Source organism: Lynx rufus, unplaced genomic scaffold, assembly GCF_022079265.1.
Source record: "Lynx rufus isolate CCGP_SWC_20201006 ecotype Redwood Valley unplaced genomic scaffold, mLynRuf1.p SCAF_15, whole genome shotgun sequence".
Lineage (NCBI taxonomy): Eukaryota > Metazoa > Chordata > Mammalia > Carnivora > Felidae > Lynx > Lynx rufus.
In genome coordinates, this window is record NW_025814829.1 from 58,476,002 (window position 1) to 58,493,495 (window position 17,494).

General features: G+C 46.5%; 1 protein-coding gene across 6 annotated transcripts; it reads left to right on the forward strand.

The window, feature by feature from the left end:
* Nucleotides 1–1,828: 1,828 nt before the first annotated feature.
* LOC124510278 (cytochrome c oxidase assembly protein COX20, mitochondrial) lies at nt 1,829–12,174 on the forward strand. Of its 6 annotated transcripts, none has more exons than XM_047077106.1 (5): nt 1,829–1,880; nt 8,295–8,409; nt 8,505–8,568; nt 9,227–9,424; nt 11,094–12,174. In XM_047077106.1, exons 1-4 carry the CDS (start codon nt 1,839–1,841, stop codon nt 9,402–9,404), a joined length of 399 nt encoding a protein of 132 aa, XP_046933062.1. In that variant the 5' UTR covers nt 1,829–1,838; the 3' UTR covers nt 9,405–9,424; nt 11,094–12,174. The 6 variants fall into 6 exon arrangements, with proteins under 6 accessions (XP_046933062.1, XP_046933061.1, XP_046933066.1 ...); XM_047077108.1 differs by lacking the exons at nt 1,829–1,880; nt 11,094–12,174 and adding exons at nt 6,294–6,518; nt 8,117–8,179 and having other exon boundaries at nt 9,227–9,473; XM_047077105.1 differs by lacking the exon at nt 11,094–12,174 and having other exon boundaries at nt 9,227–9,473.
* Nucleotides 12,175–17,494: the final 5,320 nt, after the last annotated feature.

Consider the following 17,494-nt stretch of genomic DNA (forward strand, 5'->3'; position numbering starts at 1 on the left):
ACGAATGAGAAAATCTATAGGTACTTACATGAAAAAGTTTCCAACTTAGTGTTAAATGGTAGAAAGTAAACTATTGAATGCAAATTACATAGTGAGTAATTAGATCTGTGTATCATATACATACACACAAGTAGGCGTGTAGGGTGGGCAGGTAGGGCACGGAGAGACTTCCGCTTTTTATGCTAAATTCCCATGTTGTTTTAGTAAAGGAAAAAAGGAGAAAAAAAAGGACAGTTTGGAAACCGACACATCAAACCGGTGAGTTCACCTTAGGGGAGAAAGGAGGGGGGAGAGTGGAAAAAATGTTTACTTTTCAGTCTTACCCTGTAAACTTGGGGGGGGGCATATTGTTTGGAGAGGATAATACAACTTGCAAGTATTACGCAATTTTTGTGAAAATGCCATTTTTAGTATAAAGAAACAATAATGCTTTCCAAAGACCATGAGTTTACAGTTTTTACATAAGTTTACAATTTTCCAAGTCACAGTAAAAATAAAATAGCAGCGCTTATGTGTTTCACCTGGTACTTTTCCAGTTCTCCTTCGTTTTCAACAATACTAGGAATTACTTCAAAAGAATTCCTCCCTCGTTTATGGAATATTACTACCCCGAAACAGGACCTTCCAGACCAAGAGTTCAAAGCACAATTAGCTCGACGGTTGCAGGAGAGAACCCCCACGTGGCGGGATGCAGGGGTGCGGGGCTGTTCTCCCACTGCCCAACACCTACTACAGCAGTAGGCGGTGTAACTGTCCGAGTCCACCCAGAGCTCGGGTGGCACGCAGAGCTGTCCCCATCCACCGCGCGTGGCACGGGGACTGACGGTGGGGACGAGGTCAGGAGCCGGAACGGGGCGACAGGGACCGCCGACTGCCCGCCGCGTACACGCGTGCCCAGGAGCGCACTTGCAAGGGCACCGGGCGGGAGGCGCGCGGCCCCGGCGGGGCAGTCGCCAGCGGGCGGACGGGAGGCCCGGGAAGGGGGCACCGCCCGGCCTCTTCCGCCGCGCTCGGGCCCGGGCGCCCTGACGCACGTCCGCCCACGACCGCTCCCTCCATTTTGTCCCCAGTCTCCTTCGGGCGAGGCGGGCGGCGCTCTTTTAAAGCCATTAAGTCGTGGAACTAATAGGGGAGGCGGCGGGGCGGGCGTGGGACGGCGGAGTGCAGGGGGCCGGCGCTGGGGGCTACACGGCCGCCGGCGCTGGGTGGAGCTGCCCGCGGCAGCCAGGGCTAGTCCTAGGGCCGGAAGGACAAAGGACACTCAGGGGCCGCGGGCCGCGAGCGAGCGCGGGCCGACTTCCGGGCCGGTGGGCCAGGGCTGGGGGCGGGCTGGGCCGCCGACCCGGCCGCGGGGCCCGCGCGCAGGACAAAGCGGCGGCGGCGCGCCCGCACTCCGCGCCGCGGACCCGCTTCGCGCGCGCGCGCGCGCCAGGCACCCAGGCACGCGCGCGCGCGCGCCCGACGGCCGACGGTTAGAAATGGCGGTCGGGGCGGAAGGAGGGGGCTGGGGCGGGAAGCGGCGCAGCCTCGAGGCGCCAGGGTTTTGTTTTGCCCCCGCCCCGCCGAGGATCCCAGTGCAGGGCTGTTTCACGAGCCCTCCTTCCCTCACGGCCTCGGCCCCCCGGACTGCGGAGACCCCCGTGTGGAGAAGGCGTCACCCGCCCGTTTGAACAAAGGAGACGGCCCCCCCAACCCAGGCGGCGGCCCTGCGCGGCCACTGCGGAGACGGCAGAAACCTGCCCTAAAATGGCGGCCGGCGCGCGGGGGCGGGGCTGGCGGGGGAGGGGGCTTCCGCTCGCGGCGCGGGCGGGGCGGGGCGCAGGCGCCCTCCGGAGGCCATGGCCGCCGCGCCGGAGCCCGGCGAGCCCGCCAAGGGGAAGGTAAAAGGGCGAGCGGGCCGGGGGCCGGGGGCCGGCGGTGGGGGGAGGCCACCCGCCGGGACGCGGGTTCCGGAGAGTTACCGTCCCCGCCCCGACATTTCTAGCCGCAGCGTCCTGACGAAAGTGTCCGGGACTCGGGGGCGGAGGGGACCGAGCGGCACCGGCAGTGACCGTGACACGGGCTGGCGGCACTGAAGGAGCGCGTAGCCGCCCTGGGGCCCTGCACCGCCATGTGCTGGTCGCGGTGAAGAGCGTTTGCGCGCTCCCCGAGCACCGGTGCCTGGTCTTGGAGATTGTGTCCTGAGCACGACACACGGGGACCCCGGAGTGCCGAGGAAGGGAAACTTGGTTAGATTCCGGGGAACCGCTGCGCACAGCGGGCGGAGGGCGGGTGAAGACTGAGGTTTTCCCCGTTTGCGTGCGCTCGCCTGCAAACTGCACCATTTCACGTCTGCGGAAGATGCAGTCGCTGCGGCGCGTTGCTCCCAGGATAAAAGCCGAATTCCGTGGCCTGTAGTACAAAGCCCTCACGTAGCCCCTAACCGTGCAGCGTGTGTGATTCCTCTCCCTTCCAATTGCACCAAAGCTACCCGAGGCTCTAGATAGACACAGGGGGCTTGGAAAAGGAGGGCGGTTTCTCCTAAAGGGCCTCCTGACTCCCCAAAGCAGACGGAAATGCCTCTGTCCCCATCTCCCCGGCACCTTCCCCTTAGCTACATCATTCCCGCACTCATGATACTGGATGTTCATCATTTATGTCGTCTTCCTCTTGGGCTCTTTCAGGGAACCCAATTTATATATCCTCAGTGCTGAGCGAATAACGGATGTTCAGAAAATGGAAGAAAACATTTTTTTTCAGTAGAGAGCTTGTAGAGATGCTCACTTTGGGCCAATAATGAACAAATACGCAAGACCTACTGTGTGCCAGAACGGTCCTAATCTACAGTTTTAGGATAGTCTCTGCTCAGCTTGGAAATTTTGCTACTTCGGTTACTGCTTCTCTGGGGATTTTTCCGTTAAATTTGGCTCAGGTCATCAGATGGTTAATATGAACAAATGTTGGATATTTCCATATTGAATATCAAAACATATTTGTCAGTTTCTACACTATTCGTGCCTTTTTTTTTAATGCCTCATATACCATTTGGAGTATACGTCATGTAACCAAAAGTACCCCAATTTAAAAGTTGTTTATTTCAAGAGGCACCATAACTGTAAACACTGGCATCTCAAGTAGGGCTTTTATCCCTCTGTTTGTTACCTTTGACAGATGACTGCTATCATTTAAGGGTGCAAAGTATGGTTTAGCCATTGAAAATTTAAAAACTTAATGGAAAATATACTATTGACCTATTTAATTGGTCCATCATTAGTAAAACAAAATACTGTAGTTGGTGAAAAGAAGGCTTAGGTACAAGCCGCAAAACTGAACACTACCAGATTTATGTGGCAAGGTTGGGGGGGGGGGAGAAAGCTTACTCATAAAACACTAGTACCTATCAAAGCTCATACAAAGAGATTACAAAATTTATGTAGCATAAGCTGTGACTGAATTAGTAGCCCAGGGTGATGTCAGAAAAAGAAGCCTGCAGTTCTTTTTAAAGAATTATTCAGTGATCATTCCAGTGTAATCTAGGGATTATTAGCATCAGCAAACCTAAGATAGAAATGGGAGTTAATCAAGCTGATAGAACTAACCCTTAAAAACTCTCTGCCCCCATTCTTTGCTCTCCAGGAAACTTTAAAATACAAAATTTGGTACTGGCCTACCAGGAAAGCACTGTAGGTAAATTCTGAATTTATCACCCCATTCAAAAAGTATTTACAGAGTACCTACTGAGTATTAGGCACTTGGTGCTAAAGACACAGCCTTGATCAAAACAGGCAAAATGTTCCTTGTGGAACTTCCGTGGTGCTGCAGGACTCAGACAAAAGGGAAACCAGAATTTTAGCTACTGACTCAACCATGCAAAGATCCAGGAGAAGAAGGGCAGTGTGTGCTAAGGAAGAACCATCTGGGTCGGTGTACCTAGACCAGAGGATGAGAGAGAGTGGGGGCCTTCACGACAGTAGTAAGGAAGGCATGGAGGGATTTAAAAGGACGATGGTCTGTGAAGATACTATGAGGGATGATGGTAGTCTGGTAGGAGCAGCGGAGGTGAATTTAGTTCAGGATGTGTTTGGTTCAGGTATGTCGCAGACTTGCCAACACATTGGACATGGGTTTGATGAAGGATTCAAGGATGATGGCGCCTAGGTTTTTTGGTCCACAAATTGGTGGAGGAGTGATGCGTGAGAAGTAATTCTAATTTGGACGTATTAATTCCAAGGTGCTTCTCTGACATACACAAGGCATCGCTAGACAGATGAATGGGGAAATGAAAGCTTGGGGGAGGTTAGGCGTGATTTACAAATATGGGAGTCGCCATCAGGCAAATGGCATTTAATTGGAAGCCTACATTTGGGAGCGGCGAGGGGCAGTGCGAGAGGTCATCGGAGGAGGGAACAGCAGAACAGCCAGGAACGGCCAGCAAGGTAGAGAAAACCAGGAGGCACTGTCCCTCCCATCTGAAGCCAAGGAAAGCGTTTTGAAAACAAAACGGTGGCCCGTGCCAGGTGCGCTGATGGGAGTGCGGCGGGTTTTATGGTGTCTCACGCAGGCTTCTGCCGTGCAGCGTAGGGATAAATGCTCTTTGAAGTGAGTTAAAGGGAGGGGAGGTTAACTTTAGCTTTGCGGTGAGAGGGAGCAGAAAAATGGGATTGTACCTTAGGCGGCTTGTTGGGGAGAGGGGTGTCGAGAGAGGAGGGGTTTTGTTTTTAGCCCGGAGAGGAAAAATAATGGTGCAAATGAAGGGGTAACCACATTTGCACCATTTTTGAGTGGTCAGGAGGAACCCACTGCAGTTAGGACTGGTTTGAAATAGGAAGGCACCCATTTCATCCGGTGCATCGGGAGGAAAGTATGTACCGGCCCTTGATGCAGTGGGAAATGGGGTGCCTCTATAGTTCAGTCTATTTCCTATAAATTATTAAACTGGCATGCTGGCTTAGAAATCTTTTGAGCATCCCTAATTCCATCAAGGTGAGCTGCAAAAGCTGCTTTTCCAAATCTAAGCTTAAAATTTTTATAGGGCACCTGGCTGATTCAGTCAGTAGAGCATGTAAACACTTGATCTTGGGGTCGTGAGTTCGAGCCCCACGTTGGGCAGAAGAGTGTCCGTTTTTAAAAAAATCTTAACATAAATAGTACTCCAAAGGGACTTACGGCTTGAGCCTTTTAATTTACATTTCTGAGCCTTACAATTCAGTGTGCTTTCTAAAAGCGTTCTATGTGCTTAAGACTGGTTTTTCATTAATTTTCCTATACTTGCTTTTAAGCAATCAGTCTCAACTCCAGCTTTACTGGGAAGCTGAGAATTCTCTACCAGTGAAGGGAAGATTGGGCTCTTAAAAGAAGTCTGTGCACTCTTACCCAGTTTTGATACAAACTGCCGATCTGTACTTAGTACTTACTCCCGAGATGTGTGACCTTTGGAAAACGTCCCCCCATTTCATTTATGAAAACAAAAGAAAGGGTTAAGGGATAGTGGGTAGGACAAGCTTTGGGGGTCAGGCAGACTTACTTCCACGTCCTCTCTGAACTCTCTGCAGCAGGTCACAGCCAGGCTCGGAGGTCTCCTCACATTGAGAGGTTGTGACAAGGAATGTAAAGGGCCTGGGAGGACAACTGCCCCAGCTCTAAATTACTGTTGTTTAATTAGACCAGTGTGGGTTTAACTTTAGCACAAACCAGTTTTGTTGGATGTGGTGCTGATAAATGTAGTGTGGAATGTTTGGCAGCAGCATCCTTGGCCTGTAGCCACATGTTGGTTTTCTAGAAGATTCCATTTTATAAAGTAGATGTAATTTCTTTTAAATTTTGAATCACCTCCCTTTTTAACATTTACTTTTCTTAACAGTATCTAAAAGCTGTCCCTGATCTGGTAAGATTCATAGAAGGGGGGGGGGACCCTGAAACTTTCTAAACCTAGATCTCCACGGCCCATCCCAGAATCTGAGGGCAGATTTGAAAACCTCTAAACTGAAAAAAGGTAAGTTTCCTAGCTGACTTAGTGCTATTTCAGATATTTGGCAAGGTTGGTAGCAATTTGCCTAAGTACCCCCAGAAACGTTTCGTCTGCAGATGCTGCCCGGTAGGACTCAGGCATGGAAGGGAATCCACATGAAAAAAGCCATTCATAGAGTGATGTGTGCAGTGGCCAACGCGATCGTTCCTTTTATTCTTAGGACGTCTCTGCCCAAACATGCAAGCCATAGTGACTTCCTACCCTGTGGCAGACCTGAGAAAATGGGCACAAACCACCCCTTCTGGTCTTCCCCTAGGTAAATGGGCCGGTCTGAAGACGAAGGCATTAGCCCTGGACTGCAGTGGGGAGCCCTGTCTGCAGAGCAGCTCATACCCTCCCCACCTGCCATGACTGTTCTGTCCCCCTTGGCTTTTTGAGCTGATGGGGGACAAGCGGAGTTTTCCTAAATCAAATGAACTGCTAGAAACAGAGTCAACCTCTTTGAAAACACAGGGACATATTAAGTTTGTACTGAAGAGCTTTTACAATTATCCACCAAGCAGCATTAGGGGTGTGTGTCTGGGATGGGGGAACAGGGGAGAGAGAAGAAAATGGGATAATCAAGAAGATACATAATTTCAGCTTTATTGTGAACCAAATCACACTTCTTGCCTGGCAGCAGCTTGAGCCAAAGCAGCAAACACAGGAGGAAATACAAACAAGAGTATCTTCATAATTCAACCTTTAATCTGATTTGCCATTTACTGCCCTTTTCCCATTCCTTCCGATCTTTTCCCTCCTCCTACAGAATCCTGCCTCACACCATGCTGTTCACAAATTATTCATTGAAACTTTTTAAAATATTTACTAAGAGAGCATGTGTGTGCACACACACATTTGGGGGAGGAGAGAATCGCAAGCAGGCTGTGCTGTCCGTGCAGGGCTGGATGCGGGGCTCCATCCGTGACCCTGGGATCACGACCTGCGCCGAAATCAAGGGTCAGACACTTAGCTGAGCCACCCCAGGTGCCCCATAACTGAAACCTTTATTTTTTTAAATGTTTATTTTTGAGAGAGAACGCGAGTGGGGGAGGGGCAGAGAGCCGGGGACAAAGGATCTGAAGTGGGCTCGGCAGTGACAGCTGCAGGGCTGACAGCAGACAGCCTGATGTGGGGCTCAGACTCAATCAGACCTGAGCCAAGGTCGGGACACTTAACCAACTGAGCCACCCAGGCACCCCCATGACTAAAACCTTTATATGGACAAGTCTGCTTCCTTTTTTCAAAGTCTGTTACCGAAAACTTGCATTTACTCAAGTTTTAGGAAACCGTCTCATTGTTTTCTAAGTCCTTCTTACGTAGGCATGCCAGAGTGAAGCAAGTGTGACGTAAAAAAAAAAAAAAATTGTGTCCTGCCTTCCCTGAACCCCGAAAATCGAGTTCCATTGGATATTCACACTAAGCATGTGAGGCTAAGCTGAGCAGTATGTTTTTTAATCAGGAAGAGCAAGTCCATACATCCATGCAGACTGTAGAAAAAGAAGGCAAGGTTCATCTTAGCACCCGAAGGAACTTAAATCATCTCCTAGCCTGATACCTTTCATTATAGATCGAGGGCCACAGACATTAAAGAATACACATATATCCCACAGGCTGTAGAAGTCGGTGGCAGAGCTGACAGAGAAACCCACCTGCACGTTTCCACGGCTTTCCCCATGACGCCTCCCCCGCCCCTCGGTGCCGTGTGCTATCAACAAAGACTCAAACACAGTCCAGCACAATTTCTTATCACAGGCAAGGAAACAGACCAAGAAATAGTGCACGTTTATCTTCACGTGAAATACTTTCATGAACAAAACTGATGTTCACCTGATACCAATATAATCCGAAGTCCTTGTTGACTTTAAAACAAACGGCACTATAGTCTCATAAGCGAGCGCGGCTGAGTATTTACTTTTACCATTCTGTGCTTCCTGAGGTATGGGAAGCAAAGTGTCGTTTAATTTCAGTGATCACCAGATAATTTCATTGATGTTTAAATGATCAATGATCAGAGTGACGGATGCTCTTATTTCCAAATCAGTCAATCGGCAAATTGTGGTATTAACACCATACTTTAATTCGTTTAGATGTTTAAGTTGTCCTGTTGTAATGGGGTTTTCTGATCAGATTCTCCAGGTTTCCCACATTTAGAGATTCAGACTGTAGGCCAAAGCCCGATGACCAAAGATGGTAAGTGGGTTCACGGTTGTCACACAAGCACATAGCCTAGAGTTTTTAATCTTTGCCAAACCACCCAGAAATAAAATATTTTGTTCAATCCAGGTTCTTTTCTATTTTATCCTAGACCTTTAAGCTCCTAGGAATTTTGGATGTCGAGAACATCCCCTGTGCACGAGATTCAGTATTATATGGTTCATTAGGATCTGTTGTGGCTGGCCTTGGACATTTTTTGTTAACTAGTGAGTATCTGTTTTTCTCTACGTGTGGTGAACATTTCCCAGATGGACTAGTATGTAATGTTTAATTACAATGGTCATGTTATGCTTTTTGACAGGTAGGATTAGAAGATCATGTGATGTTGGAGTAGGAGGATTTATCTTGGTGACATTAGGATGCTGGTATGTGTACTAAGTAATTCCAGAATATCCAGGATGGTGATAGGTTTCTCCAGTTCAAGCACATGCTCTTTTCTGAGCCACCTCCCACTAGAAGACTCCCCCCACCCCTGTGCCTTTGTATCTTTTAAACGTGCGTATGTAGACGCATTTTATACCATTCGTCAGATGAACAGACGAATGCAGGACATTCCGTCAACACCAAGTTACGACTTGTACTTCAGGGAAGGCCTCAACCTTTTCCACGCTCACTTCCGGCTTATGGCATCACAGCTGAAAATGCTACTTTAAGAGTGTGTTCACAACGACTGGCACAACACATGCATGAATCTGATGATGGGTTTTCTTAAGGGGGGCGGGGGGAGCCAGACCCAGAGGACCCAGAGTACATCATACATACGAGGTTCTACAAGTAAAACTAAGCTAAAGGTCATGAAAGTCCTCATTTTATGTAAAGCATACCTTAATAATAATGTGCTCATAGGTATTCTTGACATCAAACTACCCCCCACAAACAGTACTCCGAATTAGAATGGTGGTATTTTCAGTCTTGGAATAGTCGTCTGTAAGGCCTCTTGAATTTTGTTACTACAGACATCACACTTGTCTCTAGAAGAACTTTCTATGAAGAAAGACTTAACTCCTGTTCTTTTCTTACAAGGTTCCACTGTAGGTATAATTATGCAAAGCTAAGAATCCAGGAAAGAATGGCCAGAGAAGGAATTAAAAATAAGATTTTATATGAAAGTACCCACCTTGATCCTCAAAGAAAACCAGCCAACGGCAACGGCGGCAGTGGGGTGACCTCGAGCACAGAAAACCCAGCTACAACTCACTGAGGTCCACGCTAGTACACCTTGTACGTGCCGTGACTTTCAATCAAGTAAATAAAGCGTGTGTTAGTTGTAGTCTCTTTTTCCTACACTTGTGTGAACACAACACTTATTCTCACTCTTGGACTGCGGCCAGCGTAGCAGATAGTGGGCTCGTCAAACTTAGCGGCCTCACATGCTCAGAAAAGTTTCCTTGTAGTAAGAGTGTAAGTAATGGCATTTCGAGAAACAGAATCTCTCCCAGTTGGGTCAGAAAACTTGCCTTAAAAACAAGTAACAACTGCATCACTGTATCCTGTTAAAAATGAGGAAATACTTCCTGGTTTCTAAAGTTAGGTGCTACTGTAAGCCTTAAAACACTAATGGACCGTAGGACTTTGCGGATTGCTATTTTAAAAACGCACTCACCACCTGACCATATTCTTCGATTTCTTAGAACAGGTAGGATCTCTCCAAAAGTGAAGATTGTTTTTAAGTGCTCTAATTTTTCTGGAAGTGTGCAGTTTCTTTTAAATGGAATTTACATATACACAGGGCATGCACAAACATTTTCAGAACTTGTTTGGCACAAACAAAAAACTGCAGGATCACACATATATTATTACATTAATATGAATAAGTAATTTACAATTCAACCAGCTGTCATGTAAAAAGAAAGGCAAAACAGAAACAAAAACAAGGCACCCAACCAACCAAGTCTACAGCATTTATTCATTCAGGGGAAAAAAAACTCCCTTTTGGAATGGAAGCAATGGAATTATTTTTGGCTCAATAAATAGCCAACAGGACTTTTCAGGAAAATCTCTTAAATAATTTGACAAAACACAAGCTAGGGGGTCCCTTCCTGGTTAAGAGACGGTAAATCTGAACACAGACCAGCGGATAGGATCCTGGTTATTAATGGTCCTAGAACTGGATTATGGTGGTGAGCCAGAGAAACAGAACAAGGTCAAGATATCCTGAAACTTTATTCTGGGGTGTCCCACTTTTCAAAGGTAAGTGGGGAGTGCATGCTCCGTTCAGGTCACACAAGGGAGCACCCTTCCCTCCTACGCCCACCTTTCCCGTGGCCGTCCTCACCAGGGGCAGGGCGCACGGGCTATGTGGTCTCCCAGATGCCACACCTCCTAAGAATATTCTCATCATCTAGGGGCCGCCCAAGGCAGGATTTGAACACTAATGAGGAAAGGTTGTTGGAAAGGAAAATGCAGTTTACGAACATCTGTCCACTACAGACACAACTCAAAAGCTGAATCCAGTCTGTTATTCAAAGTGACCAGTCACTCACGTTTTAAGAGGCAGCACTGTATCTGCATGGGGGGGGGGGGGGGGAGACCGAGGAGTACTGATCAAACCGGACCTTTAATAAGCTGTGTGCACAGGCCACTCCTGTTCTCAGCTTCGGTTTACAAACGGAGGCGATGTATAAAATCGGGCAATCGGATTAAGCTAACTCAGTTCCCACCTTGCCCTCCCATTCTATGATTACATCTTACCCTGAGTGAGAGAAACCTCTCGGCTGGCAAAAATTTCCAAGGCCTTCACCAGTTACAAGGTTAGTTCACTTTCACAGCAGAGTAATTGCGTAAATTGAAGACCTGGGTAAAAACAAAGTTGTGACATACTTACTTGGGTTGACTCTGAAAATATCGTTTAGTAAGTTTACATGATAATGCCTTCTATTTCCTTCCTCAGTTACGGAGAGGTTACGGATCACACTCCTTGCTGGACTAGGACACACTCCGGGCCCCTCCCCCGTGGCTCCCGGACACCTTCCCCGAGGCCTCCCGACAGACCTCGAGGTCCCACCGCTAGTCTCCAACCCCGTCCGCTCACGCTCCGCCATCCAACCTCAGGCTCCCACCGGGTGAGCTCTGTGCCAAGCCTGTCTGCAGCACACCTCCGGCCACGGAGACCTGAACTCAGGCCTCTGCTTAAGCTCTCCCATTCTGGCCACAGGCAGAGCCCAAGTCCCTCGTCGGCAACTCTGGTCAGCTCTTCTCTTTACGTTCCCAACCCCTGTGCCTGGTAACACCAGTCCCCACGTGTCCGTTAAACGGTGCTCCAGGTCCCCGCTCCCCCCCACCCCCCGCCCCCCTCGCCAGGGGACTGGAAGGGCAACCTACCTTCCGTGACCTCGGGAACCTCCAGGTGAATCGCGGCTTTCACTGTTCCATTAATTCCAAAACTTCACACTAGGTGATCTAGCAGTAGATACCAGCTAAATAGCTGATTAAAATAGAATTGCGGCCATTAGTAGTTTTAAAAACGCTTTGTGGCTTATCTATAATGCTTCATTAAATCTGTCTGGTGCTCTATGCATTTCCCCCTTCCCTCACCCCTCCCTCGACTACTTGGCTTTTCCATCACAGTAAAAGGACCTCAGGGAATTTAACATTAACTAGAAGCTTTTCTTTGGACTTGTGATTTATAATGACCAAGTTTGGCAACAAAAAATTTTAACTATTCCTAGTACCATTATTTGATTTGCAAGCATCTTTTTAGTCTACGTACCTCTACTCCATCGCTGGTTTCCCTTTGCTTCGATTATATAATGCGAGGAGGTCTATATAATAAATTCAGGACTCCTGTTTATGCACTTTTCAGCAAAGAGCTAGGGATCAAATGGGGTTGGAATCCTTCTATTCCTAGATAAAAATCTGTAGCGGATGGGGGTCAAGGCACCCCTTTGAAAGTCATGTTAATATACGTACTACAGTTTGGGTAAACAGAAAGTCTTAATGAGTAGAAAAAAATAAAGCGAGTGCTAAACTTCTGATTTTTAATGGTCCTCTATAATAATAGTTTTTGGAAGCATGTTAAAATATGGCCCAGTGGTCATCCAATGAGGACAACAGAATATACCAATACCCCAATGCTGGCGTCTCACGCGGCCGATTTTATGCAGGAAGCTCCACCTTTTTTCTCTTAAAATACGAAGCTTTAGGGACAAAGCTTATTACAAAGGTCTTCCTCAAGGTATTACATGTTGAAGCTTGTAACGTTGAAGCTTGTAACTCCTACTTCAAGTAGGAGTCTTCAACAGCTATGCTTGCCTTACTCTTCATTTTCTAGAATAAAGGTTTTTTCCCAAGTATTTCTATCTTGACAAAACCAGCAGTGACTACATTAACACGAGCAGGCACTAATGTAAAAAGCCTTCGGTTGTTCATTTTTGTGAACAAATGGTATCTGTTCCACTTTCCTAGGAATAACATCCGTTAAGTTCCATATGCCATAAACTTATGGTAGGACCTCCCCTTAGGAAACCAAAGTCAACAACCTGTATACACGGGGTTTCTTAACGGAGCAGTTTCCACGGAAATGTTTCTTCCCTTTGGACTGTGAGGACAAGTCCTATGAAATGAAAGCTATGCTCTGCTATCTGAATTCAAAGCTTATTTCTGAAACAAACCTTTTTCTTGTAATGGTTTTCTTCCTCAAGTGAACAAAATCGGATTTTTACTCTTTAGTCTGAAACCGAGCAAGCAGTCTGCTCTTTCAGAAGCCATCAGATTTTAGGTGACACCGTAGAGCTCTAGTTCATTGAGCAAATCCTGATAGCTACGTCTCAACGCTATACTGTATTACCCAATACATTTCCCTCTAAGCTTCTTATCAAGCCTTTAAAGGACTTCAGGGCGGTGAGAAATTACATGCTCTGGACTGGCACAAGCAGAGCTCACACTGAGCCTTTTTATTCCTTCTGTCTTCACAATTTAAATTTACTTCCTAGTTGATTTTTCCATTTTGATATGGAGTCCCATCTCATTATCCAAAAGGATCTCAATCTATTTTCCAAATGTCTATAAACTAATAAAGAGTAAGCATGTACGCATTTAGCACAGATGCAGAAAGATCTGGGGAAAACACGGACACAGGTATCCTGGACAGTTTTCTGCATTAAAGCATTTTCCGTAATCTCTACAAGTGAGGAGAATTAAAAAGAGTGTCTTCCAAAAAGTTACAACAGAAGGAATTTGAACCATTAGACTAAGGATCTAACCTTTTAAGGGCTCGGCTCTATTTGCATACGCAGTCTTAATCCCATGCAAGGACCACCACTTGCGGGCACACCAATACTTCATACTTGGGGATGCGAAGGACAGAGGAGAAAACCTGGTTTTCCAGTTTATAGAATCTAGCCAATCAGGGTTACCAATGTCTCCCAATCCCCTACTTTTAAATGAGAGTTCTAATTAAGGTAATCCTGGAAGCCCAAAGAACAAGTATGAAATGTACAAGCAGCAATGAATTTGGAATACCTATTGGAATCACTGGAACACATTTAGTTGGGCCCTTTACTCTTCCACACAGGACATTCACATGGACAGACTAAGGAAAAGGAGATGAAATTTCAATCAGCATATATTTTTTTTTTTTTGCTTTATTACTTAAAAAAATAGATAAAGCTGGAACCTCTCGTTGTACTTGACCATGACGCTCCCACTCCCTTTGACTAGACCACTGAAATGTAAGGACACCTTCTATTACTAGCTACCTAAAACAATTGCTAGTTGCCATTCTAGTAAAAGCCCCGCTCCTTCTTCTGAAGTACCGATTTTCCCTCACCTGTCTGTAAGCCTTAACACTTCAAAACGTTTCCGTCACAGGTTGGCCGACCATACTGGCCATCTCGCTGTTCTTGGCCTTTTAATTTTTTTTCGTTGACCCTAACGTGTTGAGTATGCTTCTCAGGTGCTTGGCAAGTGCAGAAAATTTCACTGCACAAAGTGGATTTTACTTCCGGTGAGCGCCTGGACTGTTAAAGGACTGGCAGGGAAGAGCATGCCATAAACAACAGTTCAGTGTTTATTTAGACAGGTTGGCTCTCTGGCCTATGCAGTCGGAGCTGCGCATGCTCCAGAGAACGTGCTCCGCCACCGGGACGGCAACGCCACTGGCGGTGCAGCCAAAACGAAGCGAATCTTCCCCAAAGACATTTTCTCTATTTACCTAGACTGTCGTTACCGCCTCGCTTTCAACTATAGAATGTAGTTTCTCATACCCACCCTTCCAGCTTTAAAACCAAACCCCCCCCCCCGTTCCTTGTCAAGATGCAAGTATACGTTGAATCCTGGCACGAAAAGGGAGAAAAAATTGTAATATTCCTAGGCAATAATTAAAGTTAAGTACAAACTGAAACACACAGTTAAGGTCCTTGTCCCAATAACCTCCCTAACCAAGTAGCGCCTATCGATGATCTGTTCCCCTACAAGTAACTGCTCTACAATCACAACTGAATGCCCCAGGAGCTACACAATGCCAAGAAATTGTAGTTATTCCGGTTTCCATGTGGACGGCACAACCTAACTTCACAAAATACACAGGTGTTAACATTTTTAAAATAATTCCGGTTAACATTAGAACTATAGTATTTACAATCTACTGAGCCTTACAGACTAAATTAAGTTCCTTGGACCAACTCATCAGACGTACTCAATCGCCTGTAATTTTAGTCAACTGGTTAGGATGTGACGTCTGTCACTTAATGTACGCGCATGCTGTTGGCCTTCTCCTACGGATCTTAAGTGCTCGTATGGGGTCTCCAGCCGTATGCGTGTTGAAATCGACGAAGTATAACCACCAAATAAAGTAGCATACGTTTTTAACAAAAACAACAATTGGCTATTAAGTAGGTGATTTCAACTATTCAATGTCACATATACAGGATTTAAACTTCGGGGTATTAAGGGACTTGGGGATCCTGGTTTTTCTTTTTGTCTACCCCAACGCACTCAAGAGATATACACTGTGTCAATCAGCACGCCTTTAGATCACTTCCATCACAATTCTGAAGGGTTTACCTTAGATAGCAAGGTGAGTAAAAAAGAGGAGGAAGGCTAAGGTCACTCGCTTCAACACGAGCTAGCCACCATAAAGTATTTTTAGTATTTGTCTATCACGTACCTGCAGTGCTGGCACCAGGGTATAAAATACACTGGGCCTCAGAGGAACCTCAAGAAAAACTCAACCACTAACCTGGCTACACATACGACCCCCGAGTGTTTTACTGCAGACTTGAAGAAAAGGGCCGAAAATTCAAACCTAAATCCAAACAGAAGGCTCCACGTAGCAGAAGGGCATTATAGTTTTAGGTAAGTTTATGAAATTAACCATTCGAGTTCAAAGAGGCCGGATGAACGGGACTAAAACTATTTAGACAGCTAACGCAGTTAGTCTAAATACCAATTTACCGTCCCCTTTAACGCCCCGGGCGTAACCATCGTGACCTATTGCCAAGGCCCTTAACGCTACGTATCTTTGCTCTTTACCATTACTGAAACGTTACACCATTTCTCAGAGCCCCAGAAACACCGATGACAAAGTTCAGACTCAAACCATTTTAAATACTTAGGTACGCACGGCTTTAGAAAAGAATGCTGCACTCCTCTTTCCGGAGTAGTTCAAGGAATATTCTGGGGGGTGGGAGTGGCCAATTATTCTCTGCTACATCCACCCACTTTTAAAAGACATTTTATACTTACGCGTACAAAGGGAGTCGTGGAAACGGTTTTTAAGGTTACGTTACCAGACACTAAGACTTGGGCTATGAAAGACAGGTTTATGCCTTCCTTAGTAGCTTATTCTGGTTTTGGCTTTTTAAGTACCAGATATATTCCCACAGACCTATAATCAGTTTTTTGTAGGTGACTGAAGTCTACCCCAAGCTTAAAAAGGTATGGGAATACTTCATTTTTATTTGTGCGACGGGACCTATTATGAAAACGGTCCTAAGGACAAACAGCCAATTTATATTAAGCGCACAGAAAAACACATTCATTCCCACAACTGATGCAAGCATTGGATACAGAACACATTATCTCCACGAATGTAAGTTCTCCCGAAGGTGGGAAACATACTTAAGTATTACTTCTCCCGGAAAAATTTTAAGGACTCTGTCAAGGCAAGTAGTCTTTAGGAAGCTTTAATACCTTGTCAGTGCTCAGGACATGGTCCTCATTTTCAGACAGAATCTACCCTGGGCAAGTGTGAGCTTCGGGTTTTGTGGATTTAATGAGGCTTCCTTTGGTCAGACTGACTTCACTCGTGCTGCATTCTAAGACTTCATCTTACTGTCTGGCCAGGAAGGGGCCACAAGTTAGTCCTGACCTCCTAGGTCCGAGCCAGAGACCTCCACGTCGAAGGCCAAACAGGAGCCACAAGACAGAACCTACCAGCAGCAAAGCAAATGCTCTACAGGACAGGAGCTGTTACTTCATTTCTTACAGTGATCCGCCGTCTTTCCTGATTAACCTATTCCTGCGCTCCTCACACGGCTGGAGCTCACCAATCTGATCCAACACCTCACTCAGGAGGACAGGACCACCTGCCAAACTTTCTAGGGGAAGTACCGCTGAACCAACAGCAATCTCACCGGTGGAGCGGAGACATTTGTTCCCAACTAGGTCTTGTGTTTCTTCGGTTTTGCTCGCCACAGAGGGACGGGCTAGAGGAGGGGCAAGCAGGAGGCCAAGTTTCTCGTTTACAGACCCTACTCTGCCAAATGGCGTTTCTTCTTTTTCGCCCTTTTGCTTGCGATCTGATACGCTCCCCCCTCCCAGTTCCTTAAACACGAAGATTATTCCTTTCCAGGCATATTTAGTTCTAATCTTGAGGAGACCGCTGCTGGAAATTTTAACACATTCCTGGACAGTGTTTTTATCTAGTCCACTGGTCTTCCCAAACTTCTCTGGACTACCCAAGGGAGAACAGTCTACCCAACAGTATTATTTGGCCATTACTCCCCCACCACGATTCACGTTAGAGTATGAACTCCTCGGGAAGCAGTTTTCAACTAGAAGGTAGATCCAAGATGTTTCAAACGTACCCAGAACACTGATTAGCAACAAAGCTAAAAACAAATTTTTCCCCTGGGTAGGTCTACTATGCAATCCTCGTAATTACAATGTGTACTGATATAATAGTTAATGCCAGTGGTTGCCAGCACTAAAGCTAACCGCTAAAAAAACAAAAACCCTTGAGACGCTACCTTGTCCCATTAAGTATTCTCACCGGAATTCCAGGATTAGCCTCCGCTCCCAAAATGTATCAACTTAAACCTACACCACCAGCTAAAACTCCACTCCCGCTCC

Coding starts and splice junctions, on each gene's coding strand:
- LOC124510278 (XM_047077106.1), top strand. CDS start 1,839: ATGGCCGCCGCGCCGGAGCCCGGCGAGCCCGCCAAGGGGAAG. Junction 8,410..8,504: donor TGGACATTTTTTGTTAACTA/GTGAGTATCTGT, acceptor GCTTTTTGACAG/GTAGGATTAGAAGATCATGT. Junction 8,569..9,226: donor TTGGTGACATTAGGATGCTG/GTATGTGTACTA, acceptor TTTTCTTACAAG/GTTCCACTGTAGGTATAATT.